General features: G+C 39.4%; 1 protein-coding gene across 11 annotated transcripts in view; it reads right to left on the bottom strand.

The window, feature by feature from the left end:
* Positions 1–22,944, bottom strand: part of DMD (dystrophin) — a 2,108,520-nt gene that overhangs the window by 743,269 nt on the left and 1,342,307 nt on the right. For all 11 annotated transcript variants that reach the window (XM_075916549.1, XM_075916586.1, XM_075916651.1 and 8 more), the window contains one exon: positions 1,339–1,486. In XM_075916549.1, coding sequence (XP_075772664.1) covers positions 1,339–1,486 — 148 coding nt within the window. The remainder of the gene's footprint in view (positions 1–1,338; positions 1,487–22,944) is intronic.

Genomic DNA, 22,944 nt, shown 5'->3' with positions numbered 1-22,944 from the left:
ATCAGACCAAGGACATGCCTACCACAAATCAGTATGATCCTAGCAATTGTAAAAATTTTTTTTCAGATTCTTTAGTGTTCCATTCTCCACTTGATGATTTTAACTGAGTGGTTTTAAAAGGAGCCATGTACTTATAAAGAGAAAATAGACATCAGTTGCTGTATTCATCAATAATCATGTATGCTATAAAGTTTCATTATTTCAAATTTTGAGGGCTAACTTATTAACAAAAGCCAGGTCACAAAAATACCAACTCATACTGTACAGAATTTATGAATATCACTATAGTTTGCAGACAATTACAGTTAGTAGAGTTTAAAACACACTTAAATGCATATCATTCTGGTAATGGGGGGGAGGGGAGGGGGGAATTAAACACAGAAAAAGGTATTTGACAAGCCATACAATAAAAATTTTCTACTCTAGACAGAATTAAAGAGGCTGGCAAAGTGACATTTTTAACCAGTTCATAGTTTTATTAATATAAAAACTCTAAATAGTCCAAGAAATACTGAAAATCATTAGGGAAATTAGAAGGCATAAGGAACGCACACTCAGAAAGAAAAGTTTGAACTTACATATTATTTTGAAATAAAAAAGCTATTAGGGTATGTCTACACTACCACCCTAGTTCGAATGAGGGTGGCTAATGTAGGCATTCGAAGTTGCAAATGAAGCCCGGGATTTAAATATCCCGGGCTTCATTTGCATCTTGCTGGGCGCCGCCATTTTTAAATCCCTGTTCGTGCAGACTCCATGCCCGCGGCTACACGCGGCACGGAATAGGTAGTTCGAATTAGGCTCTTTAATTCGAACTACAGGTACACCTCGTTCCATGAGGAGTAACGATAGTTCGAATTAGAGAGCCTAATTCGAACTACCTACTCCGTGCCGCGTGTAGCCGCGGGCACGGAGTCCGCACTAACGGGGATTTAAAAATGGCGGTGCCCGGCAAGATGCAAATGAAGCCCAGGATATTTAAATCCCGGGCTTCATTTGCAACTTCAAATGCCTACATTAGCCACCCTCGTTCGAACTAGGGTGGTAGTGTAGACATACCCTAAGATATTTAATCCACTGCACTATAAGTGCAAGATTGTTCCTTAACACTACATTTTTCAACAATGTTTTCTAGCCTATTTTTAATACAGGCAATATATTCTGGTACCTGGATTTTTAAAACTCAAAACTTCAGATAATGTGGATTATCTATTAAATTGTGGAACAGTAGAAAGTAAGCATTTGACAAAAATCAATGTGGATTAAGAACAACAATTCAATTTGTTTATTCAGAACTGACAAACTAAGGTGACTTTAAAATATAAGAACTTACATTACCTTCACTTTTTCAAAAGAGTCTTTTAACTGTTGTTCATTTCCTGGCTCAAGAGGAATATCAACAATGCTGTCTGCTTCCTCTAACCATAAAATGAACTCATTTAAATCTTCTTGCAATTCTGACAAGATATTCTTTTCTTCCTCCAGCCTACAGTAAGATAAAAAACACACGGGTTTTAATAGGGGAACTCTGTGTCATAGGTAATTAAATTTCAAATGCAGTCTGCGCTATCATAAAAATAAAAGATCATCACTTCTTAACAGATATAATATATAACTAAACTGAGGGAAAACATCGAGATTAACATTAGCAGTAATTCTTTAAAAGGAAAAGCTTTACATATTTCTTCAAAATTAATCAGAAAAGTAACACCATTCATGATAAATAGAATTCAGTGTTTTTGAAAAAGTTTGGAGTTATTTGCAGTTAAAAACTACCTTTCCTCTCAAAGAAATATGATTTTGAACCCAGTCCTGCACGGTGTCGAGAAGTAAAGAGAAGTTGAACCTGTCCATTGCTCTGCAGGATCAGGCCCTTTGTCACAAATGATAAATGTGACCAATTTCAGAGACTGTATGAAATCTAAAGCCAATGTTTACTAAATTGAATCTCCTAAAATTAAGCCCTTAAATCCAGAGATTGAGCTATTTTAGGAGAAAGTATATTTTTGTGATTTAAGGAACTAGATTTGTGAGTCAGGAAATCTAGGTTCAATTACCACCTGTGTCACAGATTTCCTATGAACTTTGGACAAGTCACTATCTGTCCACTGCCTCCTCTGGAAAATGAGGACAATGATGTTTCCTGTCTTTCAGTGTTTGTTTGCTATATGTAATTAGACAGTAAGGTTTTCAGGGCAGAGACTGTCTTGGACTATGTGCCTTCACAGTACCTAGCACAATGGAGTCCTAGTCATGGTTTAATGCTCTAGCTGTAATAACTGCAATACAAATATATATGCAAACACACACACGCATGCACACTGGTTTAAAATCATGTACATCTGCTGCAATTGGAATCTAGAACAAACTAGGTTAAGAACCTTTGTCCTAAAGCATTCTTTGGGTACCAACAGCTAGGCCTTAAGGCTGTAGCTCAGGGGTGCACAATAACACATCTCTGGTTCACCGGAGTTAGCCTTTGGCAGGCCATCATCATTTCTCTATTTACCTGCATGACTGCTGGTACCGGCGATCATAGCTCCTATTGGCCGCAAATCACTGTTCCTGGCCAATGGGAGCCGCAGGAAGCCGTGAGACCCAGGACACTGCTTCCTACAGCTCCCATTAGCTGGGAAAAGTGACCTGCAGCCAATGAAGGCTGCAATCACTGGTACCTGCAGCCATACTGGTAAATATAGCAGTTGGGGGCCCACCAGGAGCTAACCATGGCAGACTGGTTCCAGCTCGTGGGCAAGTATTTGCCTACCCGTGCTTTAGCTCTGATTCTCTAGAGGATTGTCCACCTGAGTAACCCAAATAATACTCGAGCGTATAGGTATTTCACAGAGTAATACAGTATTAACAGAGATTCAGATTTCCATGGCAGTTTGGAAGATGTGTATGGTTATGAAGGGAATTTCACAGGTCCAAGTATTCTATTAATCAATTTTACATGTTCCCAATCAGAAGGCACAAGGAAATATGTATTGCTAGTGTGATATTGCATCATTATGAACTGATTTTTGTCACAGTAATGCAAAGATATCCTAAATTCACACCAAGACCCAAATGCTGCACACAAAAAAATGAAGCTAATGCATTGCTCATATGAATAAAGTTACCGTACTCGTGTATTCAAGTGTTTTCAGGACATGGCTAAAAAGCATCCTCACCAACTGCAATACATACTAATGTATGAAAAACAATAATTAGCCCCACCCACCAAAAAGCATTAGTGAGGGGAAAACTTCAAAAGTTCCATTTTTGATTAGTTTGATAAGTATTCAGAAATTCCATTGCCTAGAGGTATAGAAGCCTAGAGGGATCTGCCTACACAATGATCCCATCCATATAATAGGGACTAAATCTCCCAGCTAGTATCTATTTCTGGGTTGTCTTCAGAGTTTGTTGCTCTCTCTGAGCTGACTCCGCCCCATACACTCAGACACATGACAAACAGGCAGCTCAGGTTAAAATACAAGAAGTGTGTGCTATGACCACATGTGCTGTGAGGAAGAAGTGTCCGCTGATCCCCAACACAGCAACAATCAGGAGAGAGACTCTAAGTGGTCCCAGTGCCTCATCTCTACCCTTCTTCTTTCCTCCCTCAAGCATACCGCATCACCGCTCCTCCTAGTGCCTCCTACAAGCCACAGAACCACAGTTTCATGGTGGGCGGGAGGCACTGTGAAGGAAGAGAACTCGGCTGTAAGTGGGTGCTACGCACCCGCTATATTCCCTCCCTGAATACTCCAGCTCTGGAGCAACCACGGAGTCAGTGCCTATGATATTAGTCATCTTTGCTAAGGGCAACCTCAGTCCCACTGGGAGCAATGGCAGAATGCAATCATTTTTGAGGAGGGCAAGTTTTTGTAACTTTCATAGAATCATAGACTACTAAGGCTGGAAGGGACCTCAAAAGGTCATTGAGTCCACTCCCCTGCCCTCATGGCAGAACGAAGTACTGTCTAGACCAGGGGTTCTCAACCTGGGATACGCATACCCCCATGGAGTACGAGAAGCTTGTTAAGGGGGTATGGAGAATATTTGGTAAATAACTAGATTATCCTAATTGAAATATTCCAAAAGTAGTAGTGTAAGTGAAAAAAGTTGTGGATTCTAGATTCTAGAATTTATTTCCCTTCATATTGAATAGGGGGTACGGGAAGGTTTACTAAAAGCCAAGGGAGAACAGGGACCGAAAAAGGTTGGGAACCCCTTGTCTAGACCATCCCTGATAGACATTTATTTACCCTACTCTTAAATATCTCCACAGATGGAGATTCCACAACCTCCCTAGGTAATTTGTTCCAGTGTTTAACCACCCTGACAGGTAGGAACTTTTTCCTAATGTCCAACCTAAACCTCCCTTGCTGCAGTTTAAGCCCACTGCTTCTTGTTCTGTCCTCAGAGGCCAGGAAGAACATATTTTCTCCCACCTCCTTGTGACACCCTTTTAGATACCTGAGAACTGCTATCGTGTCCCCCCTCAATCTTCTCTTTTCCAAACTAAACAAACCTAATTCTTTCAGTCTTCCTTCATAGGTGATGTTCTCTAGACCTTTAATCATTCTTTTTGCTCTTCTCTGGACCCTCTCCAATTTCTCCACATCTTTCTTGAAATGTGGTGCCCAGAACTGGACACAATACTCCAACTGAGGCCTAACCAGTGCAGAATAGAGTGGAAGAATGACTTCTCGTGTCTTGCTCTCAACACACCTGTTAATGCATCCCAGAATCATGTTTGCTTTTTTTGCAACAGCGTTACACTGTTGACTCATATTTAGCTTGTGGTCCACTATAACCTCTAGATTCTTTTCTGCCGTACTCCTTCCTAGACAGTTGCTTCCCATTCTGTACATGTGAAACTGATTGTTCCTTCCTAACTGTAACACTTTGCATTTGTCCTTATTAAACTTCATCATGTTTACCTCAGACCATTTCTCCAATTTGTCCAGATCATTTTGAATTATGACCCTATCTTCCAAAGCAGTTACAACTCCTCCCAGCTTGGTATTATCAGCAAACTTAATAAACGTACTCTCTATGCCGATATCTAAAGAGTTGATGAAGATATTGAACAGAACCGGTCCCAAAACAGATCCCTGTGGAACTTCACTTGTTATATCTTTCCAGCAGGATCGTGAACCATTGATAACTACTCTCTGGGAATGGTTATCCAGCCAGTTATGCACCCACCTTATATTAGCCCCATCTAAGTTGTATTTCCCTAGTTTATTGATAAGAATATCATGCAAGATCGTATCAAATGCCTTACTAAAGTCTAGGTATACCACGTCCACCACTTCCCCCTTATCCACAAGACTTGTTAACCTATCAAAGAAAACTATCAGATTGGTTTGACATGATTTGCTCTTTACAAATCCATGCTGGCTGTTCCCTATCACCTTATTATCTTCCAAATGTTTGCAGATGATTTCCTTAATTACTTGCTCTATTATCTTTCCTGGCACAGAAGTTAAACTGACTGGTCTGTAGTTTCCTGGGTTGCTATTATTTCCCTTTTTATAGATGGGCACTATATTTGACCTTTTCCAATCTTCTGGAATCTCTCCTGTCTTCCATGATTTTCCAAAGATGCTAGCTAAAGGCTCAGATACCTCCTCTATCAGCTCTTTCAGTATTCTAGGACACATTTCATCAGCCCCTGGTGACTTGCAGACATCTAACTTTTCTAAGTGATTTTTAACTTGTTCTTTTTTTAATTTTATCTTCTAAACCTACCCTCTTCCCACTAACATTCACTATGTTGGGCATTCCTTCATCAGACTTCTTGGTAAGACCAAAACAAAAAAGTCATTAAGCGTATCTTCCATTTCCAAGTTTCCTGTTACTGTTTCTCCCTCCTCACTGAGCAGTGGGCCTACCCTGTCCTTGGTCTTCCTCTTGCTTCTAATATATTATAGAATGTCTTCTTTTTTCCCTTTATGCCTGTAGCTAGTTTGAGCTCATTTTGTGCCTTTGACTTTCTAACCTTGCCCCTGCATTCCTGTATCATTTGCCTGTATTCATCCTTTGTAATTTGTCCTAGTTTCCATTTTTTATATGACTCCTTTTTTATTTTTAGACCATGCAAGATCTCCTGGTCGATCCAAGGCAGTCTTTTGCCACATTTTCTATTTTTCATAGGCAGTGGAATAGCTTGCTTTTGGACTCTTAATAATGTCCCTTTGAAAAACTGCCAACTCTCTTCAGCTGTTTTTCCCCTTAGTCTTGCTTCCCATGGGACTTTACCTACAAGCTGTCTGATCTTACCATAATCTGCCTTCCTGAAATCCATTTTCTCTAATTTGCCATTCTCCCGTCTATCATACCTTAGAATCACGAACTCTATGATTTCATGATCACTTTCACCCAAGCTGCCTTTCACTTTCAAATTCTCAATCAGTTCCTCCCTAGTTGTTAAAATCAAATCTAGAACAGCTTCCCCCCACTAGCTTTAACAAGCTTCCTAAATAAAAAGTTGTCTTCAATGCAGTCCAAGAACTTATTGGATAGTCTGTGCCCCACTGTGTTAGTTTCCCAGCATATATCTGGATAGTTGAAGATCCCCATCACCACCAAATCCTGTGCTTCGGATGATTTTGTTAGTTGTTTAAAAAAAGCCTCATCCACCTCTTCCACCTGGGTAGGTGGCCTGAAGTAGACCCCTAGCATGACATCACCTTTGTTTTTTACCCCTTTTAGCCTAACCCAGAGACTCTCAAGGAAAAGATTATTAATTAGTCTCTGCTAAATAGAAACTTTTAATTAAGAAGAAAAATTAGCCAAAAGTGACCCATAATCTCCTCCAACAAATTTATTTAAATCTTACCTACATAGAAAGTTTGCAGAGTTTACTTTTGTTGTTACTAATTTCATGTGGAACTAAAAACAAGTTTAAAATCTGGTACCAAATTTCTTAAAGGACCCATTTGCAATTCAAAGTAATTTTGGGGAAGGTGTACGACATTTGGAAATGAAGTGGTTGCTTTAAGTGCAAAACACAACTTTGCCTTAACTGTGGATTTGCAACCATCATTAATAATACATTCTTTCCAATTTTAAAAATTATTATTAAAACAGACAGAAATTGGTTTCTGGTTTCCCATACTGCAAGGAGTTCAGAAAAGCTAGATAGCTTACATATACACACACACACACACACACACACACACACACACACACACACACACATACACTTTCTTTATGGCAAAAAGGACTTTTTAAGCAGATATGCTTCCTGATAGATAAGCAAATAGCATTATGGATGAATAAATGCCATTAACCTTTGCAGGAGGCTTGTGAATAAATACCATTTAACACAAATCCCTCAACTTAATTGCTACTTTAAAAATATATATCTTATGAGACAAATAATTTAGAACTTGACACAGTTATGAGTTTTTATCAAGCAAAGTAAGAATACAGAAATTCCAGCAGAATTTCACACTCTTGAAAGCTTGAACTAATATCTAGAATATATAGGGAAATCTCCAAATTATTCTGATAAAGAGTCTCTTATTTTCTACTCTTAAGTTACATGATAATGTAATTTCTTCTCTCTTTAATTTACAGCAAAACAGAAAAAATGTATTCAACTAATTTCAAGCTCTTAATGTGGAGTTTTTCTTAACAGCTTCATCATTGTTTTACCATTGGAGAGAAGGAAGACACTTTGTCTGAAAACTGGTAGAAAGAAAACTTCTAATGTCCACCTAAATCATTCATTTGTATCAGCAATAGGAGAAACAGAGATCAGTCAGCAGTGAAAAGGTATCAACAGGGGAACTGGGTTTCAGAATTGAATTGACATTCTTAGTACAGCAAGAGACAGAGAATCATAAAATTATACAGTATAGTCATGAAGTTTTTATAGGTCAACATTGTATTCATTTACAGTAAATGAAGTGTTCCCAGTATGTGAGGAGAAGAAAGACTAAAACTTATGACACAGGAAGGTGGACTGCTTCACAATGCAATTTGAGTTAGTCACCTCATGAAATTCAATAATGTATGGCAACTCCAGCTATGATATTCTTGTAGTTGGAGTTGTATATCTTAGGCCAAAGTTCTTAGTAGGCTACACCTGGCCTGATGAGCTTCTCTTCTGAGCTACCCATTGCTTATATCTTCCCAATTACCTCATCAACTTAGTGACTACCACACAGAGGTTCATAATCCCCCAACATCTAATGCATCTGAGGATGCTGAGAGGTGGCTGATATGATTTTGGAGCCACTGGCCGTTATTTTTGAAAACTTGTGATAATTGGGGAGGCCCAGGATGATTGGAAAACAACAAATGTAGTGCCCATTTGAAAAAGAGAAGGAGAATCTGGGGAACTATAGATCGGTCAGTCTCACCTCAGTCCCCAGAAAAAGCACTTGGAAAAGAGGAAAGTGATCAGGAACAGTCAACATGGATTCACGAATGGCAAGTCATACCTGACCAACCTGACTGCCTTCTATTACAAGGTAACTGGCTCTGCAGATATGGGGAAGGAGGAGGACATGATATATCTTGTCTTTAGCAAACCTTTTGACACAGTCTCCCACAGTATTCTTTCCAAGTTAAAGAAGTATGAATTGAATAAATGGACTGTAAGGTAGATAGAAAGTTGGCTAGATCATCAGGCTCAATGAGTAGTAGTCAAAGCTCAATGTCTGGTTAGCAGTCGACTTCAAGCAGAGTGCCCCAAGCGGGTCAGTTCCAGGGCCAGTTTTGTTCAACATCTTTATTAATGACCTGGATGAGGGGATGGATTGCACCCTCAGCAAATTCACAGATGACACTAAGATAAGGGGAGAAGTAGTTATGTTGGAGGGTAAGGACAGGGTCCAGAGTGACCTAGACTAATTGGAGGATTCGGCTAAAAGAAATTTAATGAGGTTCAACAAGGGCAAGTGCAGAGTCCTGCACTTCAGATGGAAGAATCTCAAGCATTGCTACAGGCTGGGAACTGACTGGCTAAGCAGCAGTTCAGTAGAAAAGGACCTGGGGATTACAGTGGATGAGAAGCTGGATATGAGATCACAGTGTTCCCTTGTAGCCAAGACAGCTAACAACATATTAGGTTGCATTAGGAGGAGCATTGCTAGCAGATCTAGATAAGTGATTATTCCCCTCTATTTGGCACTGGTGAGGCAACATCTGGAATAGTGTCCAATTCTGGGTCCCCCATTACAGAAAGGATGTGGATGCATTGGAGAAAGTCCAGTGGAGGGCAACCAAAATGATTAGGGGGCTGGATCACTTGACTTAAGAGGAGAGACTGAGGGATGTGGGCTTATTCAGTCTACAGAAGAGAAGAGTGAGGGGGTATTTGATAGCAGCCTTCAACTACCTGAAGGGGGGCTCCAAAGAGGATGAAGAGAAGCTGTTCTCAGGGGTAACAGATGATAGAATGAGGACAATGGTCTCAAGTCGCAGTAGGGGAGGTCTAGGTTGGATATTAGGAAAAACTATTTCACTAGGAGGGTGGTAAAGCACTTGAATGGGTTACTTAGGGAGGTGGTAGAATCTGCATTCCTAGAGTTTTATAATCCTAGTTTGACAAAGCCCTGTCTGGGATGATTTAGATGGGGTTGGTCATGCTTTGGGCTGGACATTGGACTAGATGACCTCCTGAGATCTCTTTGAACCCTGTGATTCTATGATTTTAACATAGTTAACTGCTTCCAGCTACCCCTGTTAGTGATCAGGGTATTGATAGTGTCCTGTCACAGAGATGAGCAAAATTCAGCAATTTAAAATTATTCTGCTTTCCAACCAAGCTAGCAACATTATTGAAATGTACCTTCCTTCCATCATGTAACAATGCACATCCAGTTTTGCTATGATCCTATACAATAGATAATACTTATGATGAATTTGGTAGACTAAATTTGTTTCTTTTCCAGGAATTTAGGTTAAGAAGTTCATCACCTTACATATATAGGGGTTAAAAGAATTTGATTTTTATTAGCAGTAAATGTCTATTTCACTGTACACATACAAACTGACAAAAATATTTCATAAAGAATTATCAAAATGTATAGCTAGGTAAAATAAGAAAAATGCCACTTGAGTACTTTGAAAGAGAAATAAGAACATTTATTTTATACATTTTGATATGTGATGTTGCCAGTTTGTGTTTTACTGGTTATAGAGGTCTAACTTTATGAATGTCAACATCTGCTGTCATTAAACAATTATTGTCTGACCCTTCCAATAATTTCCCTCAACTGTGAAAATTGTGCTTACAACTCATAATTTTTCACAGCTATGAAATTGTAAATCACTAAACATCAGAAAAATGCTTTAAAATAAACATTAGTATTATTCCAGCAGTACAACACATCCAGCTACAAAGCCAAGTTGCTGACAGGTTGGTACAACCACATGATACCCCTACACCAATGTTTTGGCCACAAGCCAACTGCTCTCTCCACCACTTATTGAGAAGACTGCTGTGATTCTTTGAGGAATCTGGTTAGATGCAGCAAGTGGATGGTGGGGGGAAGAGGGAATAGGCACACACACACAAAATCCAAATCCAACTCCATCCAATCTCTTCACTTCTCTAACATGAATGCAGCAGAATTACAGCCAGCAGAGCTAGTGCACATAGTGCAGCTTATACTTCATGGTCCGTATTCTGAACCCTAGAATCTCTGTCTATGAAACATTCTGAGAGGGAAAAGGGGTGAACAAACCTCACCAAGATGTAAAAGGAACTAAGGACATGTCTACACTAGCCCCCTAGTTTGAACTAGGGAGGCTAATGAGGGTGCCCGAAATTGCAAATGAAGCACGGGATTTAAATATCCCGTGATTCATTAGCATGTTCCTGGGCGGTTGTAATTTTGGAAATTGACTAGCCCGGAATAACTGCCCGCATCTACACGCAGCAGTGAAACGGGAGTTCAAAGTAAAGCCCTAACTCGAATTAGCTGTTATTCTTCCTGGAATGAGGTTTAACAGCTAATTCAAATTAAGAGCTTTACTTCGAACTCCTGTTTCACTGCCGCGTGTAGACGCGGGCATTTCTTCTGGGCTAGTCAATTTCCAAAATGGCAACCGCCTGGGAACATGCTAATGAAGTGCGGGATATTTAAAGTTCGAACTAGGGGGCAAGTGTAGACATACCCTAATAGATTAAAAAACCTCAGTCTTGACCAGCCTGTATTATCCAGCTTGCCATGTCCCAGATTTTGGCTCCATCACACTCTCTGAAAAATATCAAGCAGCTCTAAAAAATATTATAATCCTTATCTATAAAACAGATCCATGTGTCTCCTGCATGGTTAAAGTCAGAGATGAACAGCTGCATTCCCTACTAATGTAAATTATCAATGCCTCTTTCAGAGAAACACGCTTGTCAGACTTAAGAATTGCCATCCACTCAATCGGCAAGAAACACAACACTTGATTCCCCCCTGACACTTTCTCCAGTTACTGTTCAATTTCCAATGTCCAATTCCTGGGCAAAGTAATTGAAAAAGTACTAACTACCAAGCCACTCTTTCTCTAAAATAAACAGAGTTCACATCTTGGGTAGGAAACATCTTAGCACGAAGGCAGTGTTATGTACTGATATTTCCTAATAATTATGAATTACCAGCATGCAGTTTCATTGCCTCCTGACAGCATAGTTAAAAGTGCTTTAGACTGACATTTGTATTCTGAAGTGTTATTTCCTGGCTTACCTACAAGTTTAATGTTTTGGAAGAATTTTATGCAAGGAAGTGGCAGTAATAATAATAAATGGGGTATTTAAAACTCTGCATCTGCAATTAAGTGTTAGATATTATTTCTAGAATCATCTCAATGCATTTACATAACAAAAAGCTGTGGCTTTTTCTATTTGAATTATTTTTTTCTATTTGAATTATTCAATGGTTAACAGTTTGCATTATAAATATTCTTAATGCATTTTCAGGAAGTGGAAAGCAGTGATTTTGGTTGTAAAAATACATATAATGAAAAGAGGAACATCAAAATACATTACTAAGCTCTAGATAGTCAAATATTAAATTGTACTTTCAATCATTTATTTAATACACATTCTTAAGTTATGTAAAATATGCAATTTCCATCTAAGATAAGATTCGCACGCACTCTTTTGGCTCACCTGGTAAAACTGCTATCTCTCTACACCTCAAGAATTGTGCGCTATACTGAGTTTCAGCAACTATAACGTGTAAGGAATCAAACTCCAGCCGCCACATGGAAGACTTTATTAGTTTGTCAACTCTGCTTAGTATCCTAAGAGCAGTGTGTTGTAAATATACAGCAGTATGAATATGGAATTACACCTTTTGTAAAGCAAGCTGCAAAAGATGCATCAACCCATAGCATACATATAGTTGGATGAAGTGAGTTAAAATACTTTGAAACAGGAGGAAAGGCTCTTGCTGCACCAACCAGATAAGAAGGGAAGGTATGGAAAAGTGCTTTTCTACCAAGCAAAGAAAAGGAGTGGACTCTCTGCTTTGAATTCTGGAGAAAACTCTTTTTCCTCCTTATCCTCCTTTTCCCAACATCCTTTAATCAAGTTTGAATCTTGAATGGCTAACTGGCTTCTCAGGAGGCCTGCAAGTGCCTGTCTTGAGAGTATCAGTGGCTACACCTTTCATACATTCGTATAATGAAAAGGTGCTTCTCATGATTCAGGAATCATGCTTTCCTGAGGCAGAGGTAGGGACCTGTGTATTTTGCAATTCTGCAGCCAAGGAATGTACACTACAATCTGACCTTCTGTTAAAAAAAATGGGGTAACGTTTTCAAAATTTAGGTTTTTCTTCTTAAATGCATATGTCATTTTTGGCAATGGGACTTGGGCACTTTTTAATATTTTACTGATGGTCTTTATGGTTGCAAAGATAATCCTAAAGTGTGAACTGTGACTAAATTAGCCACTGAGCCTATGGGGCCTCGGCCAAGGTGTCCTGGCCAACTGGCAACTCTGGAGCCCTGGGATGGAAGGGAAAGCCCCACCTGTCCCAGACAATACCCAGACCATGGTTTCAGATAGCAAGGCAGGGTGAGCAAGGCATCACTGCAACTCAGGATCTTGGGTGGAATGGCGGGGGGGGGGGAACTGGGAAGGAGAAGAGAAAAGTGGGGCCGTGAGTGGCGTCACAAGTGGAGGGGGCAGAATGAAATGTAGAAGGAGTATGCAGGGGTCTCCCCTATTGCTTTTGCCCAAGGCCCCAGGAAACTTTAACCTGCCTCTGTCCAGGGCCATGGAATCTGATGTTTTCCAAAACGCCATGGAATTCAGAATTTTTGCCGTGAAATACCAAGCTCTATGAATAAGGGAGAAGTGGTAGATGGCCTGGGCTACATCACTACCCACAGCTCCCTTTGGCTGGAAATGGTGAACCACAGCCAATGGGAGCTGTGAGGCTCTGTGGTTATGGACACTTTAGATCGGGGTAGGGAACCTATTTTGGTCCAGGGATTGCTGGAAGAATCACAGAAAAATCAGTCAGGGGCCCACACAAGTGAGAAGCAAAGCAAGAAGCCCCTGACTGAGAAGGAGAAAGACACTTCCCACATTCCACTCACACACCAGAGCCTGGAAGGCCCAGACGAGTAGATTTTGTGTGCTCCTACCCTGCGGGTGAGTGGCTGGAACACGGGCTCCCTGATGTTGAGACGTGGGGGCCAGATCCAGGCAAGCTGGGGACCGCATCCAGTCCCTGGGCCTGAGGTTTCCCACCCTTTCTTTAGATAAATGAAGCGGTGCAGGCCTGCCTGCAGTTTACGTGGGTGGACCTCCAGCCCACTTTGAGAAACACTGGACTATGGTAAATGCTCTTTGCACTGTTCTATGGCAACAGGTAGCAGGATTCTGGGGGCTCTGAGCTGCAGTCTAATTTGCAGCCAGGTCTCAGCTAATGAACTGTGGTTCCTAAAGAACAGAGAAGCACAAATGACCTGTGGAGCCAGGGAGATAGAATCACAGAATCATAGAATAATAGGACTGGAAGGGACCTCGAGAGGTCATCGAGTCCAGCCCCCTGCCCTCAAGGCAGGACCAAGCTCCGTCTACACCATCCCTGACAGATGTCTATCTAACCTGTTCTTAAATATCTCCAGAGAGGGAGATTCCATCATCTCCCTTGGCAATTTATTCCAATATTTGACCACCCTGACAGTTAGGAATTTTTTCCTAATGTCCAATCTAAACCTCCCCTGCTGCACTTTAAGCCCGTTACTCCTTGTCCTGTCCTCAGAAACCAAGAGGAACAAGTTTTCTCCTTCCTCCTTGTGACACCCTTTTAGATATTTGAAAACCGCTATCATGTCCCCCCTTAATCTTCTCTTTTCCAAACTAAACAAGCCCAGTTCATGAGGCCTGGCTTCATAGGTCATGTTCTCTAAACCTTTAATCATTCTCATCGCTCTTCTCTGTACCCTTTCCAATTTCTCCATATCTTTCTTGAAATGTGGTGCCCAGAACTGGACACAGTACTCCAGCTGAGGCCTAACTAGTGCAGAGTAGAGCGGCAGAATGACTTCACGAGTTTTGCTTACAACACACCTGTTGATACAACCTAGAATCATATTTGCTTTTTTTGCAACAGCATCACACTGTTGACTCATATTCAACTTGTGGTCCACTATGACCCCTAGATCCCTTTCCGCCATGCTCCTTCCTAGACAGTCGCTTCCCATCTTGTATGTATGGAACTAATTGTTCCTTCCTAAGTGGAGCACTTTGCATTTCTCTTTATTAAACCTCATCCTGTTTACCTCTGACCATTTCTCTAACTTGCTAAGGTCATTTTGAATTATGTCCTTATCCTCCAAAGAAGTTGCAACCCCACCCAGTTTGGTATCATCTGCAAACTTAATAAGCGTACTCTCTATCCCAATATCTACATCATTGATGAAGATATTGAACAGTACGGGTCCCAAAACAGACCCTTGCGGAACTCCACGGATTTAGCACCATTAACAACAACTCTCTGACTACGGTTATCCAGCCAATAATGCACCCACCTTATTGTGGCCCTATCTAAGTTATATTTGCCTAGTTTATCAATAAGAATATCATGCGAGACCGTATCAAATGCCTTACTAAAGTCTAGGTATATGACATCCACCGCTTCTCCCTTATCCACAAGGCTTGTTATCTTATCAAAGAAAGCTATCAGATTAGTTTGGCATGACTTGTTCTTCACAAACCCATGCTGGCTATTCCCTATCACTTTATTACCTTCCAAGTGTTTGCATATGATTTCCTTAATTACCTGCTCCATTATCTTCCCTGGGACAGAAGTTAAACTGACCGGTCTGTAGTTTGCTGGGTTGTTCTTATTCCCCTTTTTATAGATGGGCAAAATATTTGCCCTTTTCCAGTCTTCTGGAATCTCCCGTCTGCCATGATTTTTCAAAGATCATAGCTAAAGGCTCAGATACCTCCTCTATCAGCTCCTTGAGTATCCTGGGATGCATTTCATCAGGACCTGGTGACTTGCTGACATCTAACTTTCCTAAGTGATTTTTAACTTGTTCTTTGTGTATCCTGTCATCTAAACTTACCCTCTCTCTGCTTGTATTCACTACGTTAGGCACACCTCCAGACTTCTCAGTGAAGACCGAAGCAAAGAAGTCATTGAACATCTCCGCCATTTCCACGTTCCCTGTTACTGCTTCTCCCTCCTCACTAAGCAGTGGGCCTACCCTGTCCTTGGTCTTCCTCTTGCTTTTAATGTATTTATAAAAGGTCTTCTTGTTTCCCTTTATGCCTGTAGCTAGTTTGATCTCATTTTGTGCCTTTGCCCTTCTAATCTTGCCCCTGCATTCCCGTGTTGCTTGCCTATATTCATCCTTTGTTATTTGTCCTACTTTCCATTTTTTTATATGACTCCTTTTTTATTTTGAGATCATATTTTGAGATGTATTGTTGAAGCTAGCTACACTTTTCCTAGTGCAGAAGGTGGTGTGAATGGAGGTTTTGAACTAGGTTTCCTGGCTGACACAGAGTAAAGCTGGCTCACCTGAAAAGCCCAGTAAAAATAAAATCCCTGAAAATAATTATTACCAAAATGTACACCAATTAATATTTTCAGTTATGAGCCAGAGTTGTGAGACTTTGGATGGGGGCCGAACGTGAGGAAGGAAACAAAAGAATAAATTAACTTTGCCAACAGAGTTTAAGCATTGTTGCTATTAAACACTATTACATTGTATCTCAGAATAAAAGATCTCTAGATGTAAGACATCCAGTCACCTCATCATTAAACTATTAGCACTGATCCCAGCAGCAGCAGTCCTCAACTGCTTTGGGTGTGCAATTATGCCTCCTTCAAACAGTCATGTATGAGAAAGATAGGGTTCCTCACACCCTTTTGGCCTTCTAGCATTCCTCCATTTCAGATGGAGGCATAATTTTGCCCAATATAGAAAACAGTGTTTTACATCAGTGGTGGGAAACCTCAAGCCCAGGGGCCAGATGCAGACCCCAGCATGCCTGGATCTGGCCCCTGAGGCTCAGAGCCCCCACAGCATTGGGGAGCCTGCGCTGGAGCTCCAGCCCCCCCTGTTGCCACACCACAGGGCTGGAGCACACAAAATCTACTAGCCTGTTCTCCGAATCCCCCTCCCCCAGACTCTGGAGGGTAAAGGAAATGTGAGGAGTGTCTCCTCAGTTACTTCTCAGTTGTGTGTGGCCTCCAACTGATTTTTCTGTGGTTCAGCAGCCCCTGGCCCAAAAAAGGTTTCCCACCCCTGCTCTACCTCTTTGTAAACTGATTAGAAAGAGTTTTTCATAGTATCCACTCACACTAAATTGTAAAGGGTCAATTCTGAAATCAGATACAAACATACAATGCTCATTACCATTGCTACAAGTTGAAAATACAAATTTGTCAGAATTAAGCCTTATTTTGGCTCACTGTGGGTATGTCTACACTACCCCGCTAGTTCGAACTAGCGGGGTAATGTAGGCATACCGCACTTGCAAATGAAGGCCGGGATTTGATTTTAAATGCCGGCTTGTTCGAACCCCGTTCCACGAGGCGTACAGATAGTTCGGAATGGCTTGCTAGTTCGAACTATCTAGCCTGTGCCGCGTGTAGCCGCGCGGCACGGGGTTCGAACAAGCCGGCATTTAAAAATGGCGCCGGCCGGCTTATGCAAATGAAGCCTGGGAAATTCAAATCCCGGGCTTCATTTGCAAGTGCGGTATGCCTACATTACCACCCTAGTTCGAACTAGGGTGGTAGTGTAGACATATACCCTGAGTGATTCTGATCCTATTCTCAAACTCACTGAAGTCAGCAGAAGGATTTCTAGTGACTCCATTGTTCTTGGATCAGATGTATATTGACCTCAGCATGGCCTTTATTCTGGTACATTATTATGTATCAAATGCCCTCTGGTGAGCAACATTGGCATGTGTCTCTAGTGAAGAATACAGCAAACATAAAATGCATAACTTTCCTTCCTATGGTAGTTTTGTGTCATGATTGCCAATTGCTATTATTGCTGATTAGAGAAAAAACATTTGTAAGGAAACAGGTGAAATTATCACGGCAATCGAGAACCAAAATATACTTCATAATGAAAAAAATTCTCAATTAGTAACTTTTCGCATTACGCTTTGCCTTGAAGCTAAAACATTTACTATTGTGTTTTACAGTGCAGTGTTTTATGAGACTGCAGTGAAACAAAGATTCTATTGCTGTTTACAGAAAGTAAATTCTAAGCACTCATAATGAGACTGTTGTAACTTCTAACCTTGCTTCACTATTTTTACTTCTGGACTCTACAAAAAGAAAAAAATACACAGAAACATCCTTTGTTTTTCATTTTTTAAAAAAAATTCAATGAGAGTCAGTGACACATATTTTAGGGACAGAAATATGTCACAAACAACTGGAATTTTGTGATTCCTGAGGCCAAAATTGAACCTTGGAGCAATAAACAGCAAGTAAACTTGAAGTTCGAATGAAATAACACTAGCAAAAGAATTGGTATTTCTGACAAGAACCATAGACTCTGTGGGTTCTTTTACATGTTTTCTATCCCTTACAAAGATCTTTCAGTGCAATTCAATACTGACCTGCCACAGCCCTGGTCTTCCAAATGTTGCCACTCTCTTAACCATTAGTTTTGCTATATTGGAACCAGTGAGGATTGTTTCTTGATATGGGAATTGGAAATGTCTTAACTTGAATAGCCACCTAACTCTCAAATATATTAAACAAAAAGGATAAAAAATAACTTAGGCTACATTCCAAAGAGGATGGAGAGAGGCTGTTTTCAGTAGTGATGGATGGCAGAACAAGGAGCAATGGTCTGAACTTACAGTAGAGGAGGTCTAGGTTAGATATTAGGAAAAACTATTTCACTGGGAGGGTGGTGAGGTACTGGAACGGGTTACCTAGAGAAGTGATGGAATCTCCATGCCAACAGGGTTTTAAGTCTTGGTTTGCCAAAGCCCTACCTGGGTTGATTTAGTTGGGATTGGTCCTGCTTTGGGCAGGGGCTAGCCTTGATGACCTCCTGAGGTCTCTTCCAGCTCTATGATTCTATGTCTACACTGCAACACTATTTCAGGATACCAGAGTATCCCAAAATATCTATCCCAAGTCTTCGCAGCAAGCCTGTTATTTCTAAATATAATGGGCTTGCTATTCTGATGTCCCTGTAAACCTCATTCCATGTGGAGTAAGGGACGTTTCAGAATAGCGGGTTATTTCAAAATTTGATGCTGTGTAGACAGTGCCAAATTACAAAATAAGCTATTTTGAAATAAGATTGAAATAAGAAACGCAAATTGCCTATCAGCTTCTGTCATCTGAAGAAGGGGGCTGTGTCCATGAAATTTCATGATATTATCTATAATTTTTTTAGTCAGTCTCTAAGGTGATATAGGATCACTAGATTTTTTTTCTCCTATAAAACCACACGTAGCATCAGGCATGAAAAAGGATTTCAAAATTATGCTGTCTCAGAATTATAGCCAAGTTGTGATTATCCAAAACTCAGTTAATCAAAATTCTTAGTCATGTGAATCTGGGCTCAATGCAAAGTCTGTGTGAGGTTGTACAAGACTGAATTGGACACAAAGTTAGCACATGGAAGGCAGTTGGCTGTCTATAATCTATGACCATTTAGTACAACTTTCAAAGCAGTCTGAGCCATCTTCCCCAATTTTTTCCCTTTTCTCCCACAGTTATCTGAAAGTTTGATGTCAGATAGCCAGGGCTTTGCTGTACATCAAAGAACACATCTTTTCCACAGAAAGATTCCCATGATTCCAGGTTCCCAATAGCAGTATTCAACATTACATTACAATATTTATAGTTTTGTTTCTATGCCTGTCTTATCCTTTTATGTAAAGTGACTAGCACATTGTTGGCAGTGCTATACAAATAGTGATATGACTAAAAATAAACCGCAGAAATTCATACAGAAAGTTATAACTCTATGGATGTTTGTGATTCTAAACTAAAAACAGGTTATATTATAGTAATTACTTTTAGCGTGACAGGCCCAAGAGGCATGTATTTCCATATTAATATAATACACTTGTAGACCATCTTAGTCCCTATAGTATCTTTAAAGGGCTTTAAGTAAACCAACTTAGTGGGATCATGGGAGACTTGGCTACACCCATGATAAGTGAACATCCAGCTAATTAAAATAATTTTAGATCATGGATGTTGTCAGACCAGAGAGTGCCAGACTAGAAAGGTTCAACCTATAGCTCCATTTCCACTGGGAAACTTCCTTCCATTTCTGTTAGGAACATTTTCCCTGTTACTTAGCATAAATTTGTTTTGACTTTTCCCTATTTTGCCTGGAAATCTCACTGCTTTCTTGGTTTTACTACTGCTTCATTACATTTGTACACTTCAGCTCATTTCCTCCCAAATACCATATGCTATAAACGATAATTTAACCAAGGTTAAAAATTTACTTTCAATTTTTCCTCATAAAATAAAATTTCTTGAGACTTCAACATTTTTATAATTCTTCTCTTAACTTCCTTTAGTTTGGCAATATGTTCCCATTAAACTAGTGCCCAGAAATAAATGCTTATCCCACACATGAATATGAAGGGAGTATTACCCTGTAATTGCAAAATGACCACATTGTAGATGTAGTACATAATTATACTGACCCTTTCTGTAGCTATATAATATTAAAAAGCCTTGCTTCTTGTCAGAAACTGTCACCTATAAGTGTTCTACAACTTTACCAGTTTGTGTTTTAATCTCAGCTACATTACCTTGCATTGTTCAAATTAAATTTCATTTTGTTACTTTCTCCTCCTATTTTTAAAATACCTCCTGATAGTCCAGCATATCCGATAATCCAGAACTTTTGGGACCGAGGTGTTGCTGGATTATCATATATGCCAGGCTATCAGGAGGTACTATAAGATGGTTATATATATATATATATATATATATATATATATATATATATATATATATATATATATATATATATACACACACACACACACACACACACCAGTATATACTGTATATAAAGTGTTTTTAACCCTTTTTATTGTAGCACAAGCACTGTCCAGCATCACACAATTCCAGTGGCAGACTGACTCGGTCCCATCCGGTTTTGCTCGGTTCAGCTGCTGCTACTGCTGCCTTGTGACTCATTTTTTGCTTCAGCTCACTCATTAGGCTCTTGCCATTTTGATATCAGATTATTGGGAGTGCCGTACAATTGGATGCCAGACTATTGGAGTTTTACTGTACATAAGTCCATTTTAGTATTCACTGATTGCATGTGGATTTGAAACATTTACCCACTTTAAAATCTGCAAATCTCATTCATGTGGTCCCTCTTCTATCTTGTTAAGAAAGAAATTAAAACTGGATCAAATCCAATCTCTATTGGTACCATTCTGTCTGTCATTTCCCTATCATTATTATTTTGCTAGTTTTTTAGCAACATTAATAATATTCTTTCCAACTATACATGTATTTATTTTTCATTTACTGCTTTCAGAAACAGTAACAAATGCCCTCTAAAAAATAAAAGTGTATTATATTTCCTCCATTCTGCATCATCCCCTAATTTGGTTTCAGTATCATGGTGAGCTGTAAATTGATTGTCAAGCACATGAAGTGCTTAAAGGTTCTACCCCCACACAGCTGAGAGTCTTCATGAATATTTGTAGGGAAGACTGTAGCCAAAACAGACTAGCAGCTCAGAGCTTGTGCTGGTGATTCATCTCTACCTGTGCACTCCAACTACTATTCTTATGTTGGCCCTTTATTTTCTAAGCCATTTATTATGTAGTATTTGCTGCTACAGGGATTTCTGGGAGTACAGAAAGTGGGTATTAGACTCGTTGATACCTATGGGCGTATCTACACTTGCACTCTAGTTCGAACTAGGGATGCATATGTAGGCATTGGAAATAGTCAGTGAAGCTGGGATTTAAATATCCCGCGCTTCATTAACATAATTTTGGCCATGCGCTATTCCGAACGCCAGCTGATTTGAAAGTGAAAGTGCACTTCGGGCCGTTTTAATTTGAATCAAACCCCTTGGGGTTTCAAACCAAGGGGTTTGATTAGAACTAACGCAGCACAGAGCTCATTTTCACTTTCGAATCAGCTGGCATTCTGAATAGTGCACAGCCGAGATTATGCTAATGAAGCACGGGATATTTAAATCCCGGCTTCATTGACTATTTCCAATGCCTACTTTTGCATCCCTAGTTTGAACTAGCGTGCAAGTGTAGGCACACCCTATTTTATTAACATTTGATGAAACTGTATTAATAATTTGAAGAAAAAGTAACATAGAAAAAAAGTTTGGTGAAACTGTATTAAGAATTTGATCACAAAAGTAACATGAAAGTATAGGGAAAACATTTACTAAGAGAGCAAGGATTTTTTCCTCTCTTTTTCTAAACAATATGCAAATATACTCTCTCGTATTTGAGTAAGAACCTTTAAACAAAATAATTAAACTACAAAATATCACACAGACACCAGAAAAGCCAATCATAACCAATAAATAATAACAAGTTTAGCTACAGTACTACATGTATATGCATTTCAAATTTAAATCTGTGCAATTTCTTTCCTAATTAATTACTCCAAGACATCTGTTCATACTTATTTCTACATATTTCCCCAACATTCATAAACAAAGAAAAATAAAATTAAATATGCATACCATCATTTTGTTCTGCGAGGTGAAAGAAATAAGTACTTTAAAAAAAATTAGCAATTTAGCTGTATTGTAAACTCTTCATCTATGAGCCAATTTTTAATTTTTAAAAAGGAGTTAACAGATTTCAGTATTTTGGGAGCTCATGTGAAAGACTAGTCAGAGGTAGCTAATGTGTAACTAAAGCAATACTACAATGAAAGATGAGTATAAATATGAAAAACAGAAGAGTTATGCAATAATCATATATCACTTTAGAACGAGAGCATGAAATAGAGTATACATAAGGAAAATCAATCACTTTGCCTATTTAAAAGTACCCTGCTAATGTTATGCCATTCTCTTATTAATTATTTTAAAGAAGTTTGATCTCAGAATAGATAAAAAACAACTCTAAGCTTATTACAAGTGAAAATAAATTAGAATTAAAATAAGAATTCTTCTCCTGCTCAATAGAATTTCAAATTTTTTGCTGTTGGTGGTAGAGTTGAAGTAAATCTAGCAACTGAAGTGTAAACATTACATTTGAAACAGCTAGAAATTTCATTTTCTACCAAGAATGCTTGATGATGCTGGGTCATCGACCTTCCTTTTCAAAAATCAACCAGCTATAAGAATGATTCTGAAATTAAATGTAACACATGCACTCTCTGAATAATTGTATAAATGTAAGTATGCCTCAAAAATATACAAAAAAAGCACACACACTCTCAAAAATGAAACAAAAAACTTTGGGGATTCAGTTACATTCTTATAGGATAAAGAACTGCAATGTATTAGGCAGAA

This window comes from Pelodiscus sinensis, chromosome 1, assembly GCF_049634645.1.
Source record: "Pelodiscus sinensis isolate JC-2024 chromosome 1, ASM4963464v1, whole genome shotgun sequence".
Taxonomy (NCBI): Eukaryota; Metazoa; Chordata; order Testudines; family Trionychidae; genus Pelodiscus; species Pelodiscus sinensis.
Note: the sequence above shows the minus strand (reverse complement) of the source record. Positions and strands in the feature narration are given on the sequence as shown.